The 17,409-nt window shown below is 35.4% G+C and overlaps 3 protein-coding genes across 6 annotated transcripts; 1 reads left to right on the top strand and 2 right to left on the bottom strand.

The window, feature by feature from the left end:
• Nucleotides 1–89: 89 nt before the first annotated feature.
• Nucleotides 90–9,873, bottom strand: pomt2 (protein-O-mannosyltransferase 2). 2 transcript variants are annotated; one of them, XM_081394195.1, is made up of 21 exons: nt 9,353–9,873; nt 9,188–9,272; nt 8,974–9,078; nt 7,914–8,022; nt 7,720–7,828; nt 7,471–7,630; nt 6,875–6,981; nt 6,690–6,772; nt 6,490–6,599; nt 5,442–5,508; nt 5,298–5,358; nt 5,141–5,219; nt 4,294–4,445; nt 3,256–3,347; nt 3,075–3,151; nt 2,929–3,000; nt 1,793–1,852; nt 1,602–1,707; nt 1,390–1,530; nt 1,069–1,180; nt 90–857 (listed from the first exon to the last, which is right to left on the bottom strand). In XM_081394195.1, the coding sequence occupies exons 1-21, from the start codon at nt 9,613–9,615 to the stop codon at nt 752–754; spliced, it is 2,256 nt and encodes a 751-aa protein (XP_081250321.1). In that variant the 5' UTR covers nt 9,616–9,873; the 3' UTR covers nt 90–751. The 2 variants fall into 2 exon arrangements, with proteins under 2 accessions (XP_081250321.1, XP_081250322.1); XM_081394196.1 differs by having other exon boundaries at nt 142–857; nt 8,922–9,078; nt 9,353–9,788.
• Nucleotides 9,874–10,384: 511 nt separating this feature from the next.
• dtd2 (D-aminoacyl-tRNA deacylase 2) lies at nt 10,385–11,574 on the bottom strand. Of its 2 annotated transcripts, none has more exons than XM_081348063.1 (3): nt 11,281–11,574; nt 11,122–11,191; nt 10,385–10,998 (listed from the first exon to the last, which is right to left on the bottom strand). In XM_081348063.1, exons 1-3 carry the CDS (start codon nt 11,392–11,394, stop codon nt 10,676–10,678), a joined length of 507 nt encoding a protein of 168 aa, XP_081204189.1. In that variant the 5' UTR covers nt 11,395–11,574; the 3' UTR covers nt 10,385–10,675. The 2 variants fall into 2 exon arrangements, with proteins under 2 accessions (XP_081204189.1, XP_081204190.1); XM_081348064.1 differs by having other exon boundaries at nt 10,526–10,998; nt 11,122–11,210; nt 11,281–11,539.
• On the top strand, nt 11,540–17,028 carry nubpl (nucleotide binding protein-like). 2 transcript variants are annotated; one of them, XM_081348061.1, is made up of 12 exons: nt 11,540–11,893; nt 12,200–12,347; nt 12,461–12,495; nt 12,608–12,698; nt 12,798–12,837; nt 13,454–13,544; nt 13,782–13,875; nt 14,175–14,260; nt 14,389–14,509; nt 14,694–14,776; nt 16,048–16,153; nt 16,704–17,028. In XM_081348061.1, exons 1-11 carry the CDS (start codon nt 11,762–11,764, stop codon nt 16,108–16,110), a joined length of 984 nt encoding a protein of 327 aa, XP_081204187.1. In that variant the 5' UTR covers nt 11,540–11,761; the 3' UTR covers nt 16,111–16,153; nt 16,704–17,028. The 2 variants fall into 2 exon arrangements, with proteins under 2 accessions (XP_081204187.1, XP_081204188.1); XM_081348062.1 differs by having other exon boundaries at nt 11,557–11,893; nt 16,884–17,020.
• The last annotated feature ends 381 nt before the right edge of the window (nt 17,029–17,409 follow it).

The raw sequence follows: 17,409 nt of genomic DNA, 5'->3' as shown, positions 1-17,409 counted from the left end.
GATGTTAAACTTACCTAATATACAGCCCCAAAACACATACCATTTTTCCTCTAAGCATAATGTGGTTTATGAAAATTTCTTTCAGTAAAAGGACCTAGACACGATTTTGCTATCAAATGCAACACAAATAAAACCCTAATACACGGACATTTTTGAAATGTATTAATTTCGGTCAGTCATTGATTTGCATTTAAGGCAACAATTCCAGCAAGACAATTACAAAAGCAAACACCAAAAAATCTTGAAAATAACATTATTGTTATTCCAGAACCACATAGCCAGGCTCCCAACATGTATCCAATTGAAATGTTGTAGTAAGGCCATTTAATTGAACAAAAACACAACTTGGGCCGCTTATAAATATATTATTGAGATACATTTGAGGTTGTCTGTTTTTAATTCATAAATTTCTTCTTAAATAGTGAAAAACATTATGTAACAAATGAAATGTAAAAACACAGTCAAGAGAGTGAATATTATACAGAGTCTATAAATGTGAAAACTGAAAGGCACTTTATTACTTCTATCAGTTTATTTCAGATCAGCAACAGTAGGTAAACACTATCAAAAAATTATGACTGTAAAATACCGTAACTTTAAAATACTATTTTAAAAAGTTTCATCACAACATAACAACAGATTAAAAGCTGTCCTTCAACAATGAAATGATCCAGTCAACATGTAACAACTAAAATGTTTAAAACATTTTAAGGCCCGGGATAAATGGTCTAAAATTTAATAGAAATGTTATCTAAAATTCCCAGGATTCCATCCACCTGAGGCCGGCCATGGAGGAGGTAGGGTCATGTGCCAGTGGCCCCCTCATGCCATAGGAGAGAGGGTGAAAGAGGTAAAAGCTGAAAGGAGATGGACAGAAGATATTTCAGAGTGAGATCAATATTACATAGAATATTCGTAAAATGCACAATTTTTTCATTAAATAAACGAATATAGCCCACTTTATTCATTTCTAACGAGAAATTTTGTAAAGAGTTTTAAAAAAAATAAAGGAAGCATAAAGGGGTTATGAGCCCAAAACAACTAAAGTTAAACATTGTGGAGCCTTACCTATACATGAACCCTAACAAGAGTATAGATTGACCTCCCCTCAGAAGATAATGGGATACGGATGAACTAAAGAGAAGTTGAAAATTCTGAAGGAAGATGTCCAGAGTAATACCTTGAATAAAGAAGGTCATTAAATATGTTAACTGTAATAATTTGTGCCAACAAATATGCTAATTAATGATGACCAAAACATTTTAAAGTCCAAAGTAGGTTTTACACAATTTACATAAGGCTAATTATTAACCTTTAGTCCATATGAAAATATTTTGATAAGCATATCAGCCGATTTCTGCCCTATGGCTATCTGGTTTGCCTTTGTACCTGTGAGCATACTGCTGAACAGCATGGCAGGAAAATAATGGTGGTAGTAGAGTATGCGACCCATGATGTAGAACGGGAGGTAGTGTAACAGCCAGCCCAAAAGCAGCATCCCACCACCCTCCATGAGAGCATGACAGTGCACTGAAAGAAAACATCAGCTGTTTTAGACTTCAGATTGGCTCTTGTACTGCACAATCTGCAGAGCTGCTTACCTTTCCTCATTCCCTCCATCTTCACTCCTCTCTGTACGGCTAAAGAAGCCACGGTCAGCATGACAACAAATAGAGCCAGACTCAGTAGATTCAGCCACCAGATGACCTGAGGATGAATTATGATGTTTTGGCAATGACAGGACAAGAGATCTTAGCAAATAGAGGGCATAAAAAAGGACAGAGACACTTACAGGGTTCCCGAGTAGATAAACACGGTACTCCGTCTCATTTACTCCAGAAAACCTCAAACCCTATTATGAATAATGAATAATGATGAGATAGTACACAGATGTGGATTTTCAAAACAGTTCTGTTATGGTAACTCAAACGAAAACTATTAAAAATCATTTTTGTTCATAGAAATAAAGCTGAAAAAAACTTTTTTGTGCTGGTAACTAACTAAAATAAAATAAGTTGAAGTACTAAAATTAATAAAACTAAAACTTTAAGTGCCCCTATTAAAGGCTCTTAATTTTGTTTTGGGGGTCTCCTTTACATGCATCCAATGTAAAAACAAACAAAAAAAAATTCTCAAAATATACATTGCACATCAGACATCATCACATTTCTCAAAGAGTCTGAACATGGTTTGCTTGAAGATTCAGTCTCTCTTATCCCATCCTTCCCGTCCTTTTCAGTCTGTTGTGATTGGTCTACCACTTACGGATCATGTCGGAAATGAAACTTCCATTTGAATTCCAACTCCAGAAGCTTCCCCAGCACTTGTATACACAGTGATTATGAACAGTAATGATGCTGTCAGTTTTACCATATCAATTTGAGTCCTCATCCTTTGAAAGTGCATGCAAAGTTGCTTTGGCAGCACAGAAAACAGTGTATTCTCAATGTCAACACCACGCACGAACCAACCTCTTCCAGGCTTCAGCTACAACTACAGTGTTTGAGGGAGGGTCAAAGTAGATGTTTGTGGGCAGACCAATAAAAACTATAGGCTGGTATTATGCAAATTTGTTACAAACCTACATAGGTTCATGCAGGAAGTAAGACTGGAATTACTGACGACTCGTTTCGGCAGTTCAGAATCAGTTCTTTCTTTTGGGAGACAATAACTCCAATTAATTTTATTGTACACTTTGATCTTTAAAAAATGTGCAGACCTTAAACAGCTATATAACACGCTACATGAAAGGTGAATAAAAATAAATAGAAATTACAAATTTATTAAAACAAACTAAAATTAGAATAAAAACTGAAAATATAAAAAATAAAAGCTAATAAATACTATAATAGTATAAATAACACTAACACTGCTATTAAAAAACACTACTTTTTCTTTAATCTGTCAATCAGATTTTACACAACTTACCTGATAGTTGATGGGCCAGTGCCAGGGCTTAGAGTTAACCTCATTGTCTTTGGCTTTCAAACCACTGTTTCCCTAAACAAAAATCAAAACAAGTTTTATTAAACTTAAACCATAATTCATAAATTATTCCCATGTGAAAATCTTACCCTGATCATCACAATATGAGACTCCCAGAGGATCTCCAGGAAAGTGGGTTTGAGCACTAAAAGACTGATGTTGGGCACTGCAGATACACAAAGAAGTTGCACAAACAGCTGAGAAAAACCCATCCAGTGGCACATTTCTACCTATTATCATATTTTTTAAAATGTAGCTATATGTACATACATTTAGGGTTGATGTGATCTTCAATGTTCCACTGCGAGTTGGGGGTTTCTTTGACATATGGGCTACATGTGACCTCCACTTGCTCCCATCCCCTGTTGAAAAGTAAAATGCAGTTTAAAAAATGTCTTTCTGTGATAAGTTATGCGCAACTGACTAGAAGTGCGTTTACTATACAATGATGTAACTCACGGATTAACTACCATAGCATGATGCATCATTGGAAAAAAAACTAATCAACTAGTCATGACTGTTTCCCTAAACCATAGTAACATGGTCACACCTCATTGGTTAGTAGTAACATTGGTTCAACAATATAGGACCGTCTTTAAATAGTAAATGGACTGCATTTATATATAGCGCTTTCAACAGACCCATGGCCACCAAAGCGCTTTACATATAGCCTCACATTCACCCATTCATTCACTCATTCACCGACGGCGATGTCAGCCATGCAAGGCGCCATTCAGCTCATCAGGAGCAGCTGGGGTTAGGTGTCTTGAACCAGGGATTGAACCACTAAGCCACTGCCGCCCCGTCTTTAAGACATGTTAAATTAAGACAATTAATCTAATCTAATGCTAATTAATCTATTCGAGATCTCAGAGATGCTGCTGTAACGAACAAGGCACCTAATGTTTATGTTCCATGTCCATGTTTGATTCATCGCAGGTTCCCTCTACATCATACTCTGGAGTTCCCTTGCGCATTTTACACACACTTAAAAAATGGTGCTGATTGTTGACACGTTTATTGTTGATAAATATTTAAATAGAATGAAAGATATAGAATGTACTGAATTTAAGCTTGCTTATTGCACACAAGAGCATGACAAGTCCACATGTCATTTAACAAGAAACTATGCTGCTCAAGAGCTGTAGTTCCAACCACACAAGTTTGCAATGGTTTTTGTGAATGTTTGTTGGAACTATAGTTTCGGAAAATTCCAAATTGCTGAACTATGTTGGTAACAACGGAAATTGCAACCATAGTTGGCTAATAATGCTTTATGGAAAGTTTTCTCTGAACAAACGCTCTCACCACTTGGGTAGGGTCTTTCCAGAGGAGCAAAGCACGCAACCCGTGGAGCGATGGAGAAAGCGCACTTTACTACGCAGCACCTTCACCGGATCTCCCTTCCTCCCTCCACACACCTCCACCTGCCACAAGTCATTCATGTCTCCGCTTCCATTCTGAAACAAAAAGCAATTCCGTTTGATGATGCTACTGTCAACTTGTAAAAATGATCAATGTTCATAAGAGGTTGCACTGAAGTTCGCTGTTAGTATGAGATCATTTTTGTCGTCCAAAACCTGTAAATGAGTTAGCCTTTTTTCACTTCACTTTTCATTGTCCTGAAGTGAATAGAGTGGTGTAGGTATGACATAAATTTTGAGGCCAAAACATGGAAGCGAGTTTGCATTTTAGCACTTCCGGTTTTGGGTTTTATTAATTGTTTTTTGGTTAAATGCCTGAAATAAGGTCTGTGGTTAAGACCAGCTCAAGATATTTTCACGTTTTATTTTACGTACATCAGTAATACCCCTTTTTGATTTATTTTTAAAGCTTTTACTTGTCTTAAAAAAGGTGGTTGCTAACAAGTGGCTAAATGGGACTACAGGAGGGACATCAAACGTCATCACCCTGAATAGGTAAACTAATTTAATCCTAGTCCGCTTTCACACCCTCATTGCGTTTTTAATCACGCTCTTGCAAACTCTCCTATCTCAAACTTTAAGGGAAAAATGTTTTTTAAATAAAGACTGAAAGTTAGTGATGGCCAGGTTGGCCTACAAAAATACATCATCACTGCAGCACTCTATAGCAATGCCAAAACCTGTAGTACATGAACTGTAACTTCTACTGAAATAAGTATAGTACTACTCACAATGCCGTATCCTGTGACCTGCAGGTGTTTTTTGGTCAGTGGAGCTTCATGGAAATGACTGTGAAGATTCCTTGTAGTTCTGATGAGGAGAATCAGGTGTGCACTGTTACTATTATTATCACTTTTACTTTCGAAAAATCAACAACTTGATGCTTACTCTTTGTGTTCCAGTCTAATGATGTCACCATTTCGGACCAGCTCTGATGACCCTGTGAGATCTTAGCAAAGAACAGGAGTTATTGACTCTTGTGCAGTGTCGATATAGGATAGTAAAGTAGTGCAAACATGTAAAAGAACTCACCGTCAGAGTTGTCAGGTCTCTTGACCAACCACAGGTTGTTATAATCTTTGTGCAAATAGGCTGTAACCTACATGGGTGAAGATGAAAAATAGATTCAGGAGGAAGATTATTTATTGTTACACACCACATACATTTCTAAATACAAGCCAGACACTGTACCAGAAATATACATTTAGATACTGTACACACTACTGTTAAACATGTTTGGCCCCATGCCAGTAAGATTTTTTGAAACGTTTTAAAGAAGTCTTTTATGCTCACAAAGGCTGCATTAAAAATGGTAATATTGTGAATATAATACAATTATTTTAATATAATTTATGTTTTCTCTTATAATCTATTTCAAAATGTATTTTTTTCTTGTGATGGCAAAGCTGAATTTTCAAGCCGTCATTACTCCAGTCTTTACTGCCACATGATCCTTCAGAAATCAGAATAATATAATAATTTGGTGCTCAAGAAACATTTCTTATAATTATCCTCACAGATGAAAACAGTTGTGCTGCTTAATATATTTGTGGAAACCATGATACAATTTTCAGGATTATTTAATAGAAAGTTCGGTAACACTTTAGTTTAGGGTCCAATTCGCACTAGTATAAACTACTTGCTTATTAGCATGCTTATTAGTATGCTACTGGCTGTTTATTATTGCTTATAAATCACATATTAAGGCCTTATTTTGCATGACCATATTCTACATCCCTTAATCCTACCCTATACCTAAACCCAACAACTACCTTTGTAACTATTAATAAGCAGTAATTAGGAGTTTATTGAGGCAAAAGTCAATAAACAGTTTATAGTAAGTAAATAGTGAGAATTAGACCCTAATCTAAAGTGTGACAAAAAGCATTTATTTGAAATAGAAATCTTGTTACATTATAAATGTCTATGCCACTTTTGATCACCACTAATGTTGCATACAATATTAATTTCTTTTTTTTCTTCTTCTTTTCAATCTGACTGATCTGTAATTAGAAATTATAAACCAAAATAAGAAACAGGTCTGTTGTCTTCCTGTTTGGGTTTGGTAAGAGAAGCTGACCTGCTGTTGATGAGCTCCAACCCCTTCTGGGTAAAGGTGCCAGTGAGAGTGCAGATATCCTCCCGCAATTCGCAAATTCTTCACTGTTATGACAGAGCCATATGCCAGATCTGTGCGGAGGGAGGAGTAAAAAGCCCAAGTAAACCAAGAGAAACACAAGCAGTAAAAATGTCAAATATTGAGTATTAAGCTGTGCTTACACTCCGGCATGGAGGCGTTGTGTAGATTGTTTCCAATCAAGCGAGACTGGAAAGCAGAGCTGAAGAAACCGTCCCCAGGACCACTGTGTATGAAAAAGAAGGCTGTTAAAATTAGATTTTATTCATGTATTAATTAGCAACTGCTTTTAGAATAGAACAGAATATCAATATTGGCTCAAACATACCTTCTGTTTAAGACAATGAAGTGGACGGCAAATATTGTAGTGTACAGGAACAACGGGAGCATTATCAACCCGAAAACTCGAGCAAGTAAGTGCTTCCCAAAATCCACCTTGAGAAAAACAAGAAACTGTTTTCAGCATACATTACCATAAAAAAGTAATACTTTTATAAAACGCATTACATTGAAAGTGATAGTAAAGACTAAATAAAAGCTGTTCTTTTGAACTTTCCATCCTGGAAACGTATCACGGTTTACAAGGATATATTAAGCAGCACAACTGTTTTCAACATTGATAATAATAATAAATTATTCTGGAGCAGAAAATCAGCATATTAGAATGATTTCTGAAGGGTCATGTGACAATGAAGACTGGAGTAATACAGCTTTGCCATCACAGGAATAAATTACATTTTAAAATGCATTAAAATAGAAAATTTCAAATTGTGACAATATTTCACAATATTACAATCATTTTGATTGAATAAATGGAGACTTGGTAAGAATAAGAGATTTCTTTCAAAATCATTAAAAAAAATCTTTCCGACCCCAAACTTTTCAACAGTGGTGAATATCTTTGAAACAGGTTCTGATTTATACCAGAGACAAGCTGAGGTCCCCAAGTAGCCTCCACAGATCAAATGCTGTGTTGATTCCCACCAAGAGGATGACAAATAGCCCCACAAATTTCACTCCCAGAGAACCAGAGAGGCAGACCCCCGTCAGAAGCAGCCAGAGCCACCAGGAGAAGCTGAAAGACCTGAACACAAAAATAAACCATTTGCATTCCTGATACATTAGGTATACAAACTCAAACAATAAAGCTACATAGAGAGATTCCTCCTCTACCTGAGTCTCTGTGTGTTGAATCTGACCATGCACAGAACAGAGCCCATGATGAAAAACATTAGAATGGGATCCAGGAGAATGTACTGAGACAGGGTGATGCAGCCAGTGTCTGTTGAAAAATAGACCAGTTGATTTAGATTCTGATTATCGTCGTTGAATACAGCAAATGTGTTGATGATCACTACCACACTCACCAAAAATAAGTAGAGAGGCTGCGATTAGCGCTGCTGGTGGAGAATGTGACAGCTCCAGGACAATAAGAAAGGCAAAAGGAGGAAGACAGGAACCAAGAGCTGCACAGAACTACACACAAAGGAATTTAAAAAAAGGATTAGAGCTTACACTCAAATAATGATTGGATTTTGCATGGTTAAATTAAAAAGATAAATTAGATCTGGATTTAGTGATAGTTTGCAAAATTGTTAAACATTGTTTAAATTAATACATTTAAATAGGCTATACTACAATACTGACAATATTTTTTACTTTCTTGTATAAATAAACTTAAATTCTCTCTCTCAATATACATACACAAAAATGTAGTGCTTGAAAGATAATATATATATATCTTTCAAGCACTACTTTTTTGGTTTTCAAGGACTACAATCGGAGATCGCACTTATCAAACAAAATCTTTAGGATTTTTTAAAACTCAAAATTACAGATATAAGGTATCAAAAATACAACTTACAATGCATTTAATAACATATATTAAATACAAAGTTTATAATAGCTATTACTGTTCAATAAATAATATCTAATATTATAATGTTGGTGTACTTCGTATCGAGAAAAAGTCTGATGGGGGTTTATCAGACAGGCTGCAGTGTTAATTTTGCATGAAAAGATTGTATTTGTGTTTTTTTTTTTTTTTGAAAAAAATGTATTTCATATAATGTATTTAAAAAAGTCAAGCACTTTTTAAGTAGGCTACCTCTTTATATAGCTGTTTTTTGAAGGGTTTTCCAGGACTTAAATTTCAAAAAGTCATATTCAAGCACTTCAAGTACCTTGTACGAACCCTGTATGTATATGTATATATATATATATATATATATATATATATATATATATATATATATGTACATGGTTCGTACAAGGTACTTGAATTATTTATATAGCAATACTAAGTTACTAACTATATGTATAAATATATCCTATATTAATAACTATGTTTTCTTATATAAATAACTTAAGTTTACCTCTGTCCTAGAAATCTGCATGAAACTAATTGGGAGACAATTAAAGGATTACCGCTCTCATCCCCCAGTAGTTGTGGTGCTCATATTTGTCCCCTGGTTTTATGAAGGGAAAGGTGCCATCATAGCCTGTCAGGTATCCAGCAAGGCCAATCAGCATCTGAGTCAGGAGTGTAGGCTAGATTAATTCACAAACTACACAAAAACTGACTAAATACCGTAAATTGAGATTATAGTGGAGAAACAGGGGTCTAGATGGAATGAAATACCTTTCCAAGGGGTGGATGGACATCAAAGAAGAAGGTGCGATTAATGTAATAACTTCCCATTTTCCCGAAATGAGTCTCATCCCAACTGCAATAATGGATCATAATATTTATTGATCGTGTAGTGATATATGGTTATTATCATAATTCTACAGATCTAATGCTTACCAAACATGTGGAGGCTCAGTGATCTTGTAAAAGCGTGTACATACAGAGAGCACAAGCACCAAGACCAAAGTATAAAGTGGAACATGATCATCATCTCTGCAGGGGGAACTGAAGTGTCCTCTTCGCTTGGGGATCCTTTTATTTGTCCCGTTAGAAGGTTGGGAAAGGCATTCAGCACCCTCGTTTACCCTACATGTTTGTCGATGTCTTACAGCTGATATGTCTCGTCTTTGTGAGTAAAGCTCCTTCGGTCTGCCGTCCATTAGCAGGTTTTTTGATGAAGACAATGAGTCATTATTAGAGTGGCAAAAACACTATAAAGACAGTGCCTTCAGGCGCAGAGTTTATGAACATTGAATCCTAACAGGGTTTAAGATCTTGCAGCCTGCTAGTGTTGACATGTTGCTGAATGAGACATTCTTTTGCTCATTATTGCAACGGACCTATCGCCTTCCAGCTCATGTTTCGTGTGCTGTTCCAGATGGGGAATTATCCGGAATGTCTGCACTTCACTGTCACCTGCTGGACAGGAGAGGCTCATGCGGCCATTATGAATCTAAAATGTGGTGGAAAATTACACGTTGAGAAAAAATTTATATGGTCTAATATAAAAACCGTATTCAATTTAAACAACATTGTTGTTCCTTTATTGTACATAATAGGAATTATAATGACTTTTCCCATGCAGATAGACGGCGGCCTATTACTCAGAATATTCCAATAGCAGGAAAATAAACAAATGTCAAGGTTGATTTATTTTAGTCTGATTTTTTAGTGCACAATAAGTAAAGATTGAGAGGGTCTAAAAAAAAAAAAACGGTGTCTATTTTAAATTTAATATGGAATGTAATACACAATGCTATGGAATAATTAGCAAGTGGCTTTTTTTCAGTCTTCTGAAGATTATGTTATTAATTTATGTGTATATATGAGTAAAAAATTAGGGTGTTATCCTCTGCAAACAGATTAAATTAAATATTTTAAATAAATTATTTTAAACTATAATTTGATGTATACTACTACTATTTTAAAGATAATAATAACTGGCACAGACAAGATAGGATACTATAGTTACAATTTTTTTAGTAGTTACGGCCCAGGATTATAGGCAAATAGGTGATTAAAATACAGAATCACAGCACTAATTAAGAAAACATGAACGCAGACACATACACCATGCTTATGCCTTGCACTTTAATCGGGAGTGGAAATATAAATGTGCATTAACATCTTTTGTACTTCTGAAGTCCATATAGGACCATGTCCATATACTTCCAATCACTGCTGTGAAGAAGATTCTACAAACAAGAGAAAAAGTCATTCTTAAAACTCCATTAGATGAGTGTATGGTCCGTTTGTATCCAGCTTCAGTACTTGTCGGTTTCCATACGTTCCATGTTTGACCTCTGTAACAGTGTCACTGCTCTTGCAGGCTGAGAGTTCACTTTGACAGTGAGACACAAAGCTGTCGTAGAGCCTCAAGCCTTCATCTTTCCCAATGTTGCCATGGTACTGCATCCCTTTTCCCTTTGGTTTTCCTCCAAGTGTGGCTTGTGGTACTATGAGAACACTGCCAGGTAGTGCAAGGACTGAGGTATACTTTCCAGATTCGGTCTCACAAAGCTTCATGTTCAGCAGAGTGTTCACTGAGAGGGAAAAACAGCTGTAAACTAAGCTCTTATTGAATTGCCTAGCCTACATATTGTATTATATTTCAGAATTCATGCATACAGTATGTTTTATTGCAAATATGAAGAGCAATTGCATACCCATTTTGGGGATTATATCTTCAGTTGCACCTTTGAAAAAGCAGATGTAGATAACCATTCCCCTGTTAATCTGAATGATCAGAAATACACTAGACGGGTCATCATTTGGACAAAAACTAGAATTAATTAAGATGAAATGTGTAATTATTTTTCTGCTACCTCAGCCCATTCAGCTTCACTCTCAGCATCTGGAGGTTTGACCTGCAGTCGTGCATGCAAACACTGCTGGAGAATCACTCGCGCTTTCATGTCGTTATCTGTTCTCTCGGACATTGCTACGAAATCTTCGATTGCGATGAATGCGATCGATTTACTTCCGAGATAATATAAACAACATATGTTTTGTTGCGTGAACTTCACAGTATCATTTGTAATGGAAATGAACTCTGGAACTTCAGCGGGTTCCGTTTCCGCGTGTGAATCCAAACATTTTACGTCATCAAGAGGAGACAGTGCGGCGCTACTTCACGACAGCTCATGCCATATATTTTGAAAAACTGCACTGTATTTGCAATCTTTAATGTTTTTAAATAAAGAAATTGGTGCTCCAGCGTAACCGAGTGCTTTAAACTGACACCACAGCGGTGGTAGTCTTTGTTTTGCTCGTGACATAGTCTGTGATCTTTATAAACCTGATAAGATGGTTAAATTACATGACAGCTACAAAAGGCTATTGCAAATTTATAAAATTTCCTCAAATATTATAGGCACACCGCTATTGCCTAGCAGATTTGTTCCATCACATCAAAATAGACATGAAATTCGTTTCAAGGTAAGAAAATGTCAGAAATAGATAGTGATTACATTGCCATTAGTATCATGCCATTATTATTATGCTTGCTTTGGTTTTGTCTCGTATGTTATATGATCAGAGTCTGTCTGACTGTTCGTGTTGTTGTATCTAGATTGTGTATTTGTATTTGTCAACATTATGTAAAGTGTCCTTGGCGATAGGCGATATGTAAATAAAATGTATTAATGTTGTATAGCATTTATTTTTTATAAAGATGCATAGACCCACCTACATTAAATTATAGACTGTAATAGTGGTGCATATGCTCAAACTGTATTGTGTTAGACTTCAGGTGCTGGTGAACGAACTCTACAGGAGAGACAGAGGCAGCACATGGCACGAGGTTTGCCAAAACAGAAGCCCATAGCTGGAGTGAAGGAGATCATTGTTGTTGCATCAGGGAAAGGAGGGGTGGGAAAGTCCACAACAGCAGGTCTTTTGTCTTTTGCATTCATTGACCTTTGTTTGTTTCATTCCACAAAAATATGCCTTTGGTCAACTGTCAATATTTCTCTGAAACACTAATTTAGTTGAATGTCTTCACAGTGAATCTTGCTCTTGGACTTATGGCTAATGATCAGGTAACATACAGAATCCGGATAACCCAATCTTAGCCACTGTGTTAAATCGACACAATTATTGCAGCTGATTTGCCTTCAGTAAAATCTTCTTTTATACCGCTTTTGCATGTAGAGTAAATCGGTGGGTCTTCTAGATGCTGATGTCTATGGCCCTTCAGTTCCCAAGTTAATGAACCTAAAAGGAAATCCTGAATTAACAGATAGTGAGTGTTGTGGCCACATTTGCTTTGTAAACAAAAATTAAAATAATACAAATGAAAATGGTCAGTCATGTCTGATCCATTTTTCCTCTTTATTTTCAGATAATTTGATGAGACCACTTGTAAATTTTGGAATTTCTTGGTAAGTACATTTCTGAATAATAGCTGTAGTGCAACAATATTATTTTATATAGACAACCATTTAAATCTTCTGGGGTCGGTATGATTAAAAAAAAAATGCTCCTTTTAATATATTTTAAATACAATTATTATTCCTGTAATTGCAAGGCTGAATTTTCAGCATCATTACTCCAGTTTTCAGTGTCACATGATCCTTCAGAAATAATGCTAATATGCTGATTTATGTTCAAGAAACATTTATTATTATCATCACCGTTGGAAACAGCTTAAAATGTCTGGAAACCGTGATACTTTTTTCAGGATTCTTTGATGAATAGAAAGTTCAAAAGATCAGCATTTATTTGAAAATCTATTGTGACATTATAATCTCTTTCTAACAATATATCTTTACTGTCACTTTTGATCAATTTAATGCGTCTTTGCTGAATAAAAGTCACTTACTGAATAACTGTCACTTTTGATAACCCGTGCTGAATAAAATGATAAAACTATTTTGAAAACAAAGAAACAAAAAATCTTACTGTCCCCAAACTTTTCAAAGTTCTAAGTTATTGTTTTTGTTTCTCTCCAATTTTATTTTCATTTTTTTTAAGTCTTAAAGTTTGTTTCCCCTACAGCATGTCAATGGGTTTTCTGGTTGAAGAGGTTGCACCTATCGTGTGGAGGGGTCTGATGGTGATGTCAGCTATTGAGAAACTCATTAGACAGGTGTGTTATTTAGATTTAGAAATTGCTGTTGATAATGGTATTTATCAAATATATAATTTTTCTCTATGGTCCTCGTCCAGCACAAATAGATGCGATAGATTTAAATAGATTTCTTCAAGTGATTTCCATTTCCATTCATTAGCATAATGTGCATGAATGTTGTTTCCATGCAAAATTGTGTCCAATTTACTCAAAATTGCTGTTTCTTTCACTACTATAATGACTTTTCCCTTGCAGGTAGACTGGGGGAATCTGGATTACCTTGTGATTGATATGCCACCTGGAACCGGAGATGTCCAACTGTCTATTACTCAGAACATTCCTATAGCAGGTAAATAAACAAATGTAATGACTGATTTATACTCTGAAAGAAGAATTTACCTAATGTCAGTCACAACAAAGCATCATGGATTTTCAGATTTAGATTCTCATTGAAGGTTTGACTGTCATTTCTTCAATCAGGTGGGAGACAATTGGACGCATTAACATTCTCTAGTATTCAGAACATTCATTATGAAATCAGTTTTACCACTCTATATCACAATCTAAGTAGTAATTGACAGGTTTATTCATTAAATGACAAGTCTTTCTGTATACTTTATGTGAACTTTTGTCGGTTTTACCTATTAGGCGCTGTGATAGTGTCCACTCCTCAAGACATTGCCTTGCTAGATGCACGAAGAGGTGCTGAGATGTTCCGAAAGGTTAACGTTCCGGTAAAGCATTTGCTTTTGTCATTTAATTACATTGAAGCAATGTGACAGTCACATTTAACTTATTGGTGGTATCAATATTTATTTATTGCTTTATAAATATAATTCAAGTATGTGAATTGCTTTTTCAGGTACTGGGTTTGGTTCAAAACATGAGTGTTTTTCAGTGTCCCAAATGCAATCATCAAACACACATTTTCGGCTCAGATGGGGCTAAAGAGCTGGCTCATACCCTCGGTGTTGAGATGCTTGGTAAGATCATTCATCAAAATGTATTACTTTATGATTGATTGTTTAGCATTTAAGCACATTTATCAAAACTGTGACATTTACGAAATATAATACAAAATATGAAGTAAAATTGTTTGTAACTAGATTTGATTCAAGTGGATTAGCCACTCTCTGAGGACACACGGTTTCTCTGTTCTCACTGCAGGAGACATTCCTCTTCATCTTAACATTAGAGAGACATCAGACAAAGGACAGCCTGTGGTTGTGTCGTCCCCAAATAGCCCAGAAGTAAGTGGATCATAATGGACTCCTGTCTTGCTTTTCATTGTTTTCTATTATGGTAGTTACTGTAAGCCTTTCAGGATCTTGGGTGGCAAAATTTGCTACAACACCACTTTGGTAGCATATATTGATAAGTTAATTTTAATTTTCAGTTAAAATTAAAATTTGTAAAACATTTCAGTAGCATGTGTTTATTATAAAAACTACAATTTACCACAAATTTGTACAATTCAGAAACCCTTGTTGTTAGCGACACCGGTGGCCGTTAAGTGAACTGCAGCCAGCAACTAATTGTTTGTGCTCTCACTCGTGCGTGCAACGTACAAGAAACTTATTCAATGCCCTGATATATGTAAATATATATATATGTAAATACTTGCTGTGCCCTTTCCTCTCAATAAAAAAATAAACACACAACAAAAATGACAGCAGTGGGAAAACAGCAGTTAAGAACTTCTGATCATAGCGATATGGAGATGCTTGCACAAGCTCTGCAATTCACTGGCATTATGTCGAAAGACAACATATGAGGTAAATTTACACAATTATAATGATAGTTTAGTATATTTGAGACTATAGACTATATAGATCTGGCTATGTTAGACTAAAAGTTGAATAAAATTTCCTTTTTTTGCACAACACACTGACATTACCGTACAAAATGGCTCTTTAGGTATTATCTGGAACATTGTATAAGCATTCATTTCATGTGACATAGAGGGGAAGAGAGGCTCTCGGGAATCACATCCTTTTGATTTTCCCGGCAAAAACGGCCTTCACATAAAAATCAGTCTACAGGCTTTCAAGCTGGCAATAAAAAAAAGTAATTTATACATGAAAATTCTTACATATAGCCCAATTAAATATAGGTACATAATGTATAATATGATATTATACTTGAATACTAAATTCTATTTCAAAAACCACTTGTGTTGAGATAAATGGCACAAATGGCAATATAAATATTGTATATTTATACATAATAAATTATGTACTTAAATTGAAATGCTCTTTGAAACTTTCTAGTTTCAAGCCAAAATTTGGTTATTCCTTAACGGTCAAGCAAAAAATTAATCACTGAACAACTATAATATGCCTTTAAGTACTTTGGTTGTAAAATGTTAAACTAACTAAACCAATTGGCAGATTTCTATCAGCGTTTCAGATTATTACAAGTAACAAATGCTTGTATAACTGATTTGAAAAAAACTTTTTTATAACTTTTAAAATTGTATAACTAATTCTTATATAGTTATGCATATTTATCTGTTTTGCAGGCCGAAGCTTACAGAAGAGTTGCAGCAGCAGTAGTACGGCAACTGGCGAAGCATCCAAGTTAAATGACTTCCAGATTCAATCTAGTCTTGGTGACCTGAGGAAAATGTCAGTATTGTATCATTGCCTCCTAATCAACTTATTTACCCATTTAAGTTGGTATAACATGCCTATTAGAATGTTATAATTTATGTTATTTATACACAGACATACTGTTAATGTTATTTACAGGCATTAAAATAACTCGTATTAATAATATAATTTTGAGTTTGAAAAGTTTGGGAAATCACAGATTTTAAATTACTTTAAAATCACTAATATAGTGTTCATTTTAGTGTGCAAATCTAAGATGTTTATATTTTCCCACTAGAATAGTTGTGTTTACCTGGAAGGAACTGGGATAAAGTGCAAATTTAGTGCTGTTTCAGTCAATGTCAATGATGTGTCTTTCTAGACTCAACATAAAGATGGTCTTTACAGGTCTTAGCCACTTGATGGCACTGCAAATGTATTCATACATCTCATTGTGCTTTGTGTTTGATTTATTGCGAAACAAGCTAAATTAGGTATTTTGGTTTAACTATGACTTTTCCTATTATGATAGTTAACATGATTGAACTCTTACTTAACTCCATTTAATAAAGAAAAATGGTTTCAGTCCAGTTGGAAAGTGGGATGAAGTTTTCACGGGATGAGAAAAACAGGGTCACTTCCTGAATATTTTCGGAGCTCCCTTGACTCAGCTGAAACAGCCGTATTCAGTCCACCCCTGTGTAACAGGCCAGACAGACCAGTCTGTGATTCATCATCGCATTGAAGCTATTCTGCTTTCTTTTAGTCTCAATTGCTTAACTGTTCCCAGAAGACCGACCCCGGGATTTCAGCTGTACAATGACCTCAGCTGAATTTGGACAGTTACACATTTGGTGTTATTTATTTCCTCTTTGTTTTCATGATAAATAAAGCGTTATCTCGATAACGTGCTTTGTCTGATGTCACTGAGTGCAGTGGTGTGACTCACACTGCCATGAGTGTGTCATTGAGGTGTGTAAAAGGGCAAAATAAACATCCATTCATTTAGAGATGTGGAATTCACCAAAATTATGTTTGGGATTATTGTCCCGGAAAGGGAATTTCACAATGAATTGGAGAAAACTGAAAGAAAGATCCAAACAGCTGATCCTAGTTCAGACAACTTCCACTATCTGTTTGTCAGAGACTCGATGGCATATTCAGATTACTTAACAAGCAACATGATTGAGCATGTTTCAGGTAATTCCCAGTTATGATGGAAATGGATTTCTAAAACATGTCCCGGTGTCCTTGTGGTGTTATCGGTGACATTATAAAAAGCAGACTTTGCC

The sequence above is a fragment of the Scardinius erythrophthalmus genome (assembly GCF_964197995.2).
Source record: "Scardinius erythrophthalmus genome assembly, chromosome: 19".
Taxonomy (NCBI): Eukaryota; Metazoa; Chordata; class Actinopteri; order Cypriniformes; family Leuciscidae; genus Scardinius; species Scardinius erythrophthalmus.
The sequence above is the reverse complement of the archived record's forward strand: the minus strand, read 5'-3'. Positions and strand labels throughout refer to the sequence as shown.

Bases quoted from the DNA above. Each gene is read 5' to 3' on its own strand.
- pomt2 (XM_081394195.1), bottom strand. From the start codon at position 9,615: ATGGACGGCAGACCGAAGGAGCTTTACTCACAAAGACGAGACATATCA. The intron at 8,023-8,973 runs GTAATCCTTTAA...CTTTGTGTGTAG, and splicing joins ACTACTGGGGGATGAGAGCG to TTCTGTGCAGCTCTTGGTTC. The intron at 5,220-5,297 runs GTAAGCATCAAG...TCTCCTCATCAG, and splicing joins ATTAGACTGGAACACAAAGA to AACTACAAGGAATCTTCACA.
- dtd2 (XM_081348063.1), bottom strand. From the start codon at position 11,394: ATGTCCGAGAGAACAGATAACGACATGAAAGCGCGAGTGATTCTCCAG. The intron at 11,192-11,280 runs GTAGCAGAAAAA...CTGATCATTCAG, and splicing joins GTGAAGCTGAATGGGCTGAG to ATTAACAGGGGAATGGTTAT. The intron at 10,999-11,121 runs GTATGCAATTGC...TTTCCCTCTCAG, and splicing joins AGATATAATCCCCAAAATGG to TGAACACTCTGCTGAACATG.
- nubpl (XM_081348061.1), top strand. From the start codon at position 11,762: ATGGTTAAATTACATGACAGCTACAAAAGGCTATTGCAAATTTATAAA. The intron at 13,545-13,781 runs GTGTGTTATTTA...TTTCCCTTGCAG, and splicing joins TTGAGAAACTCATTAGACAG to GTAGACTGGGGGAATCTGGA. The intron at 14,261-14,388 runs GTAAAGCATTTG...TTGCTTTTTCAG, and splicing joins TCCGAAAGGTTAACGTTCCG to GTACTGGGTTTGGTTCAAAA.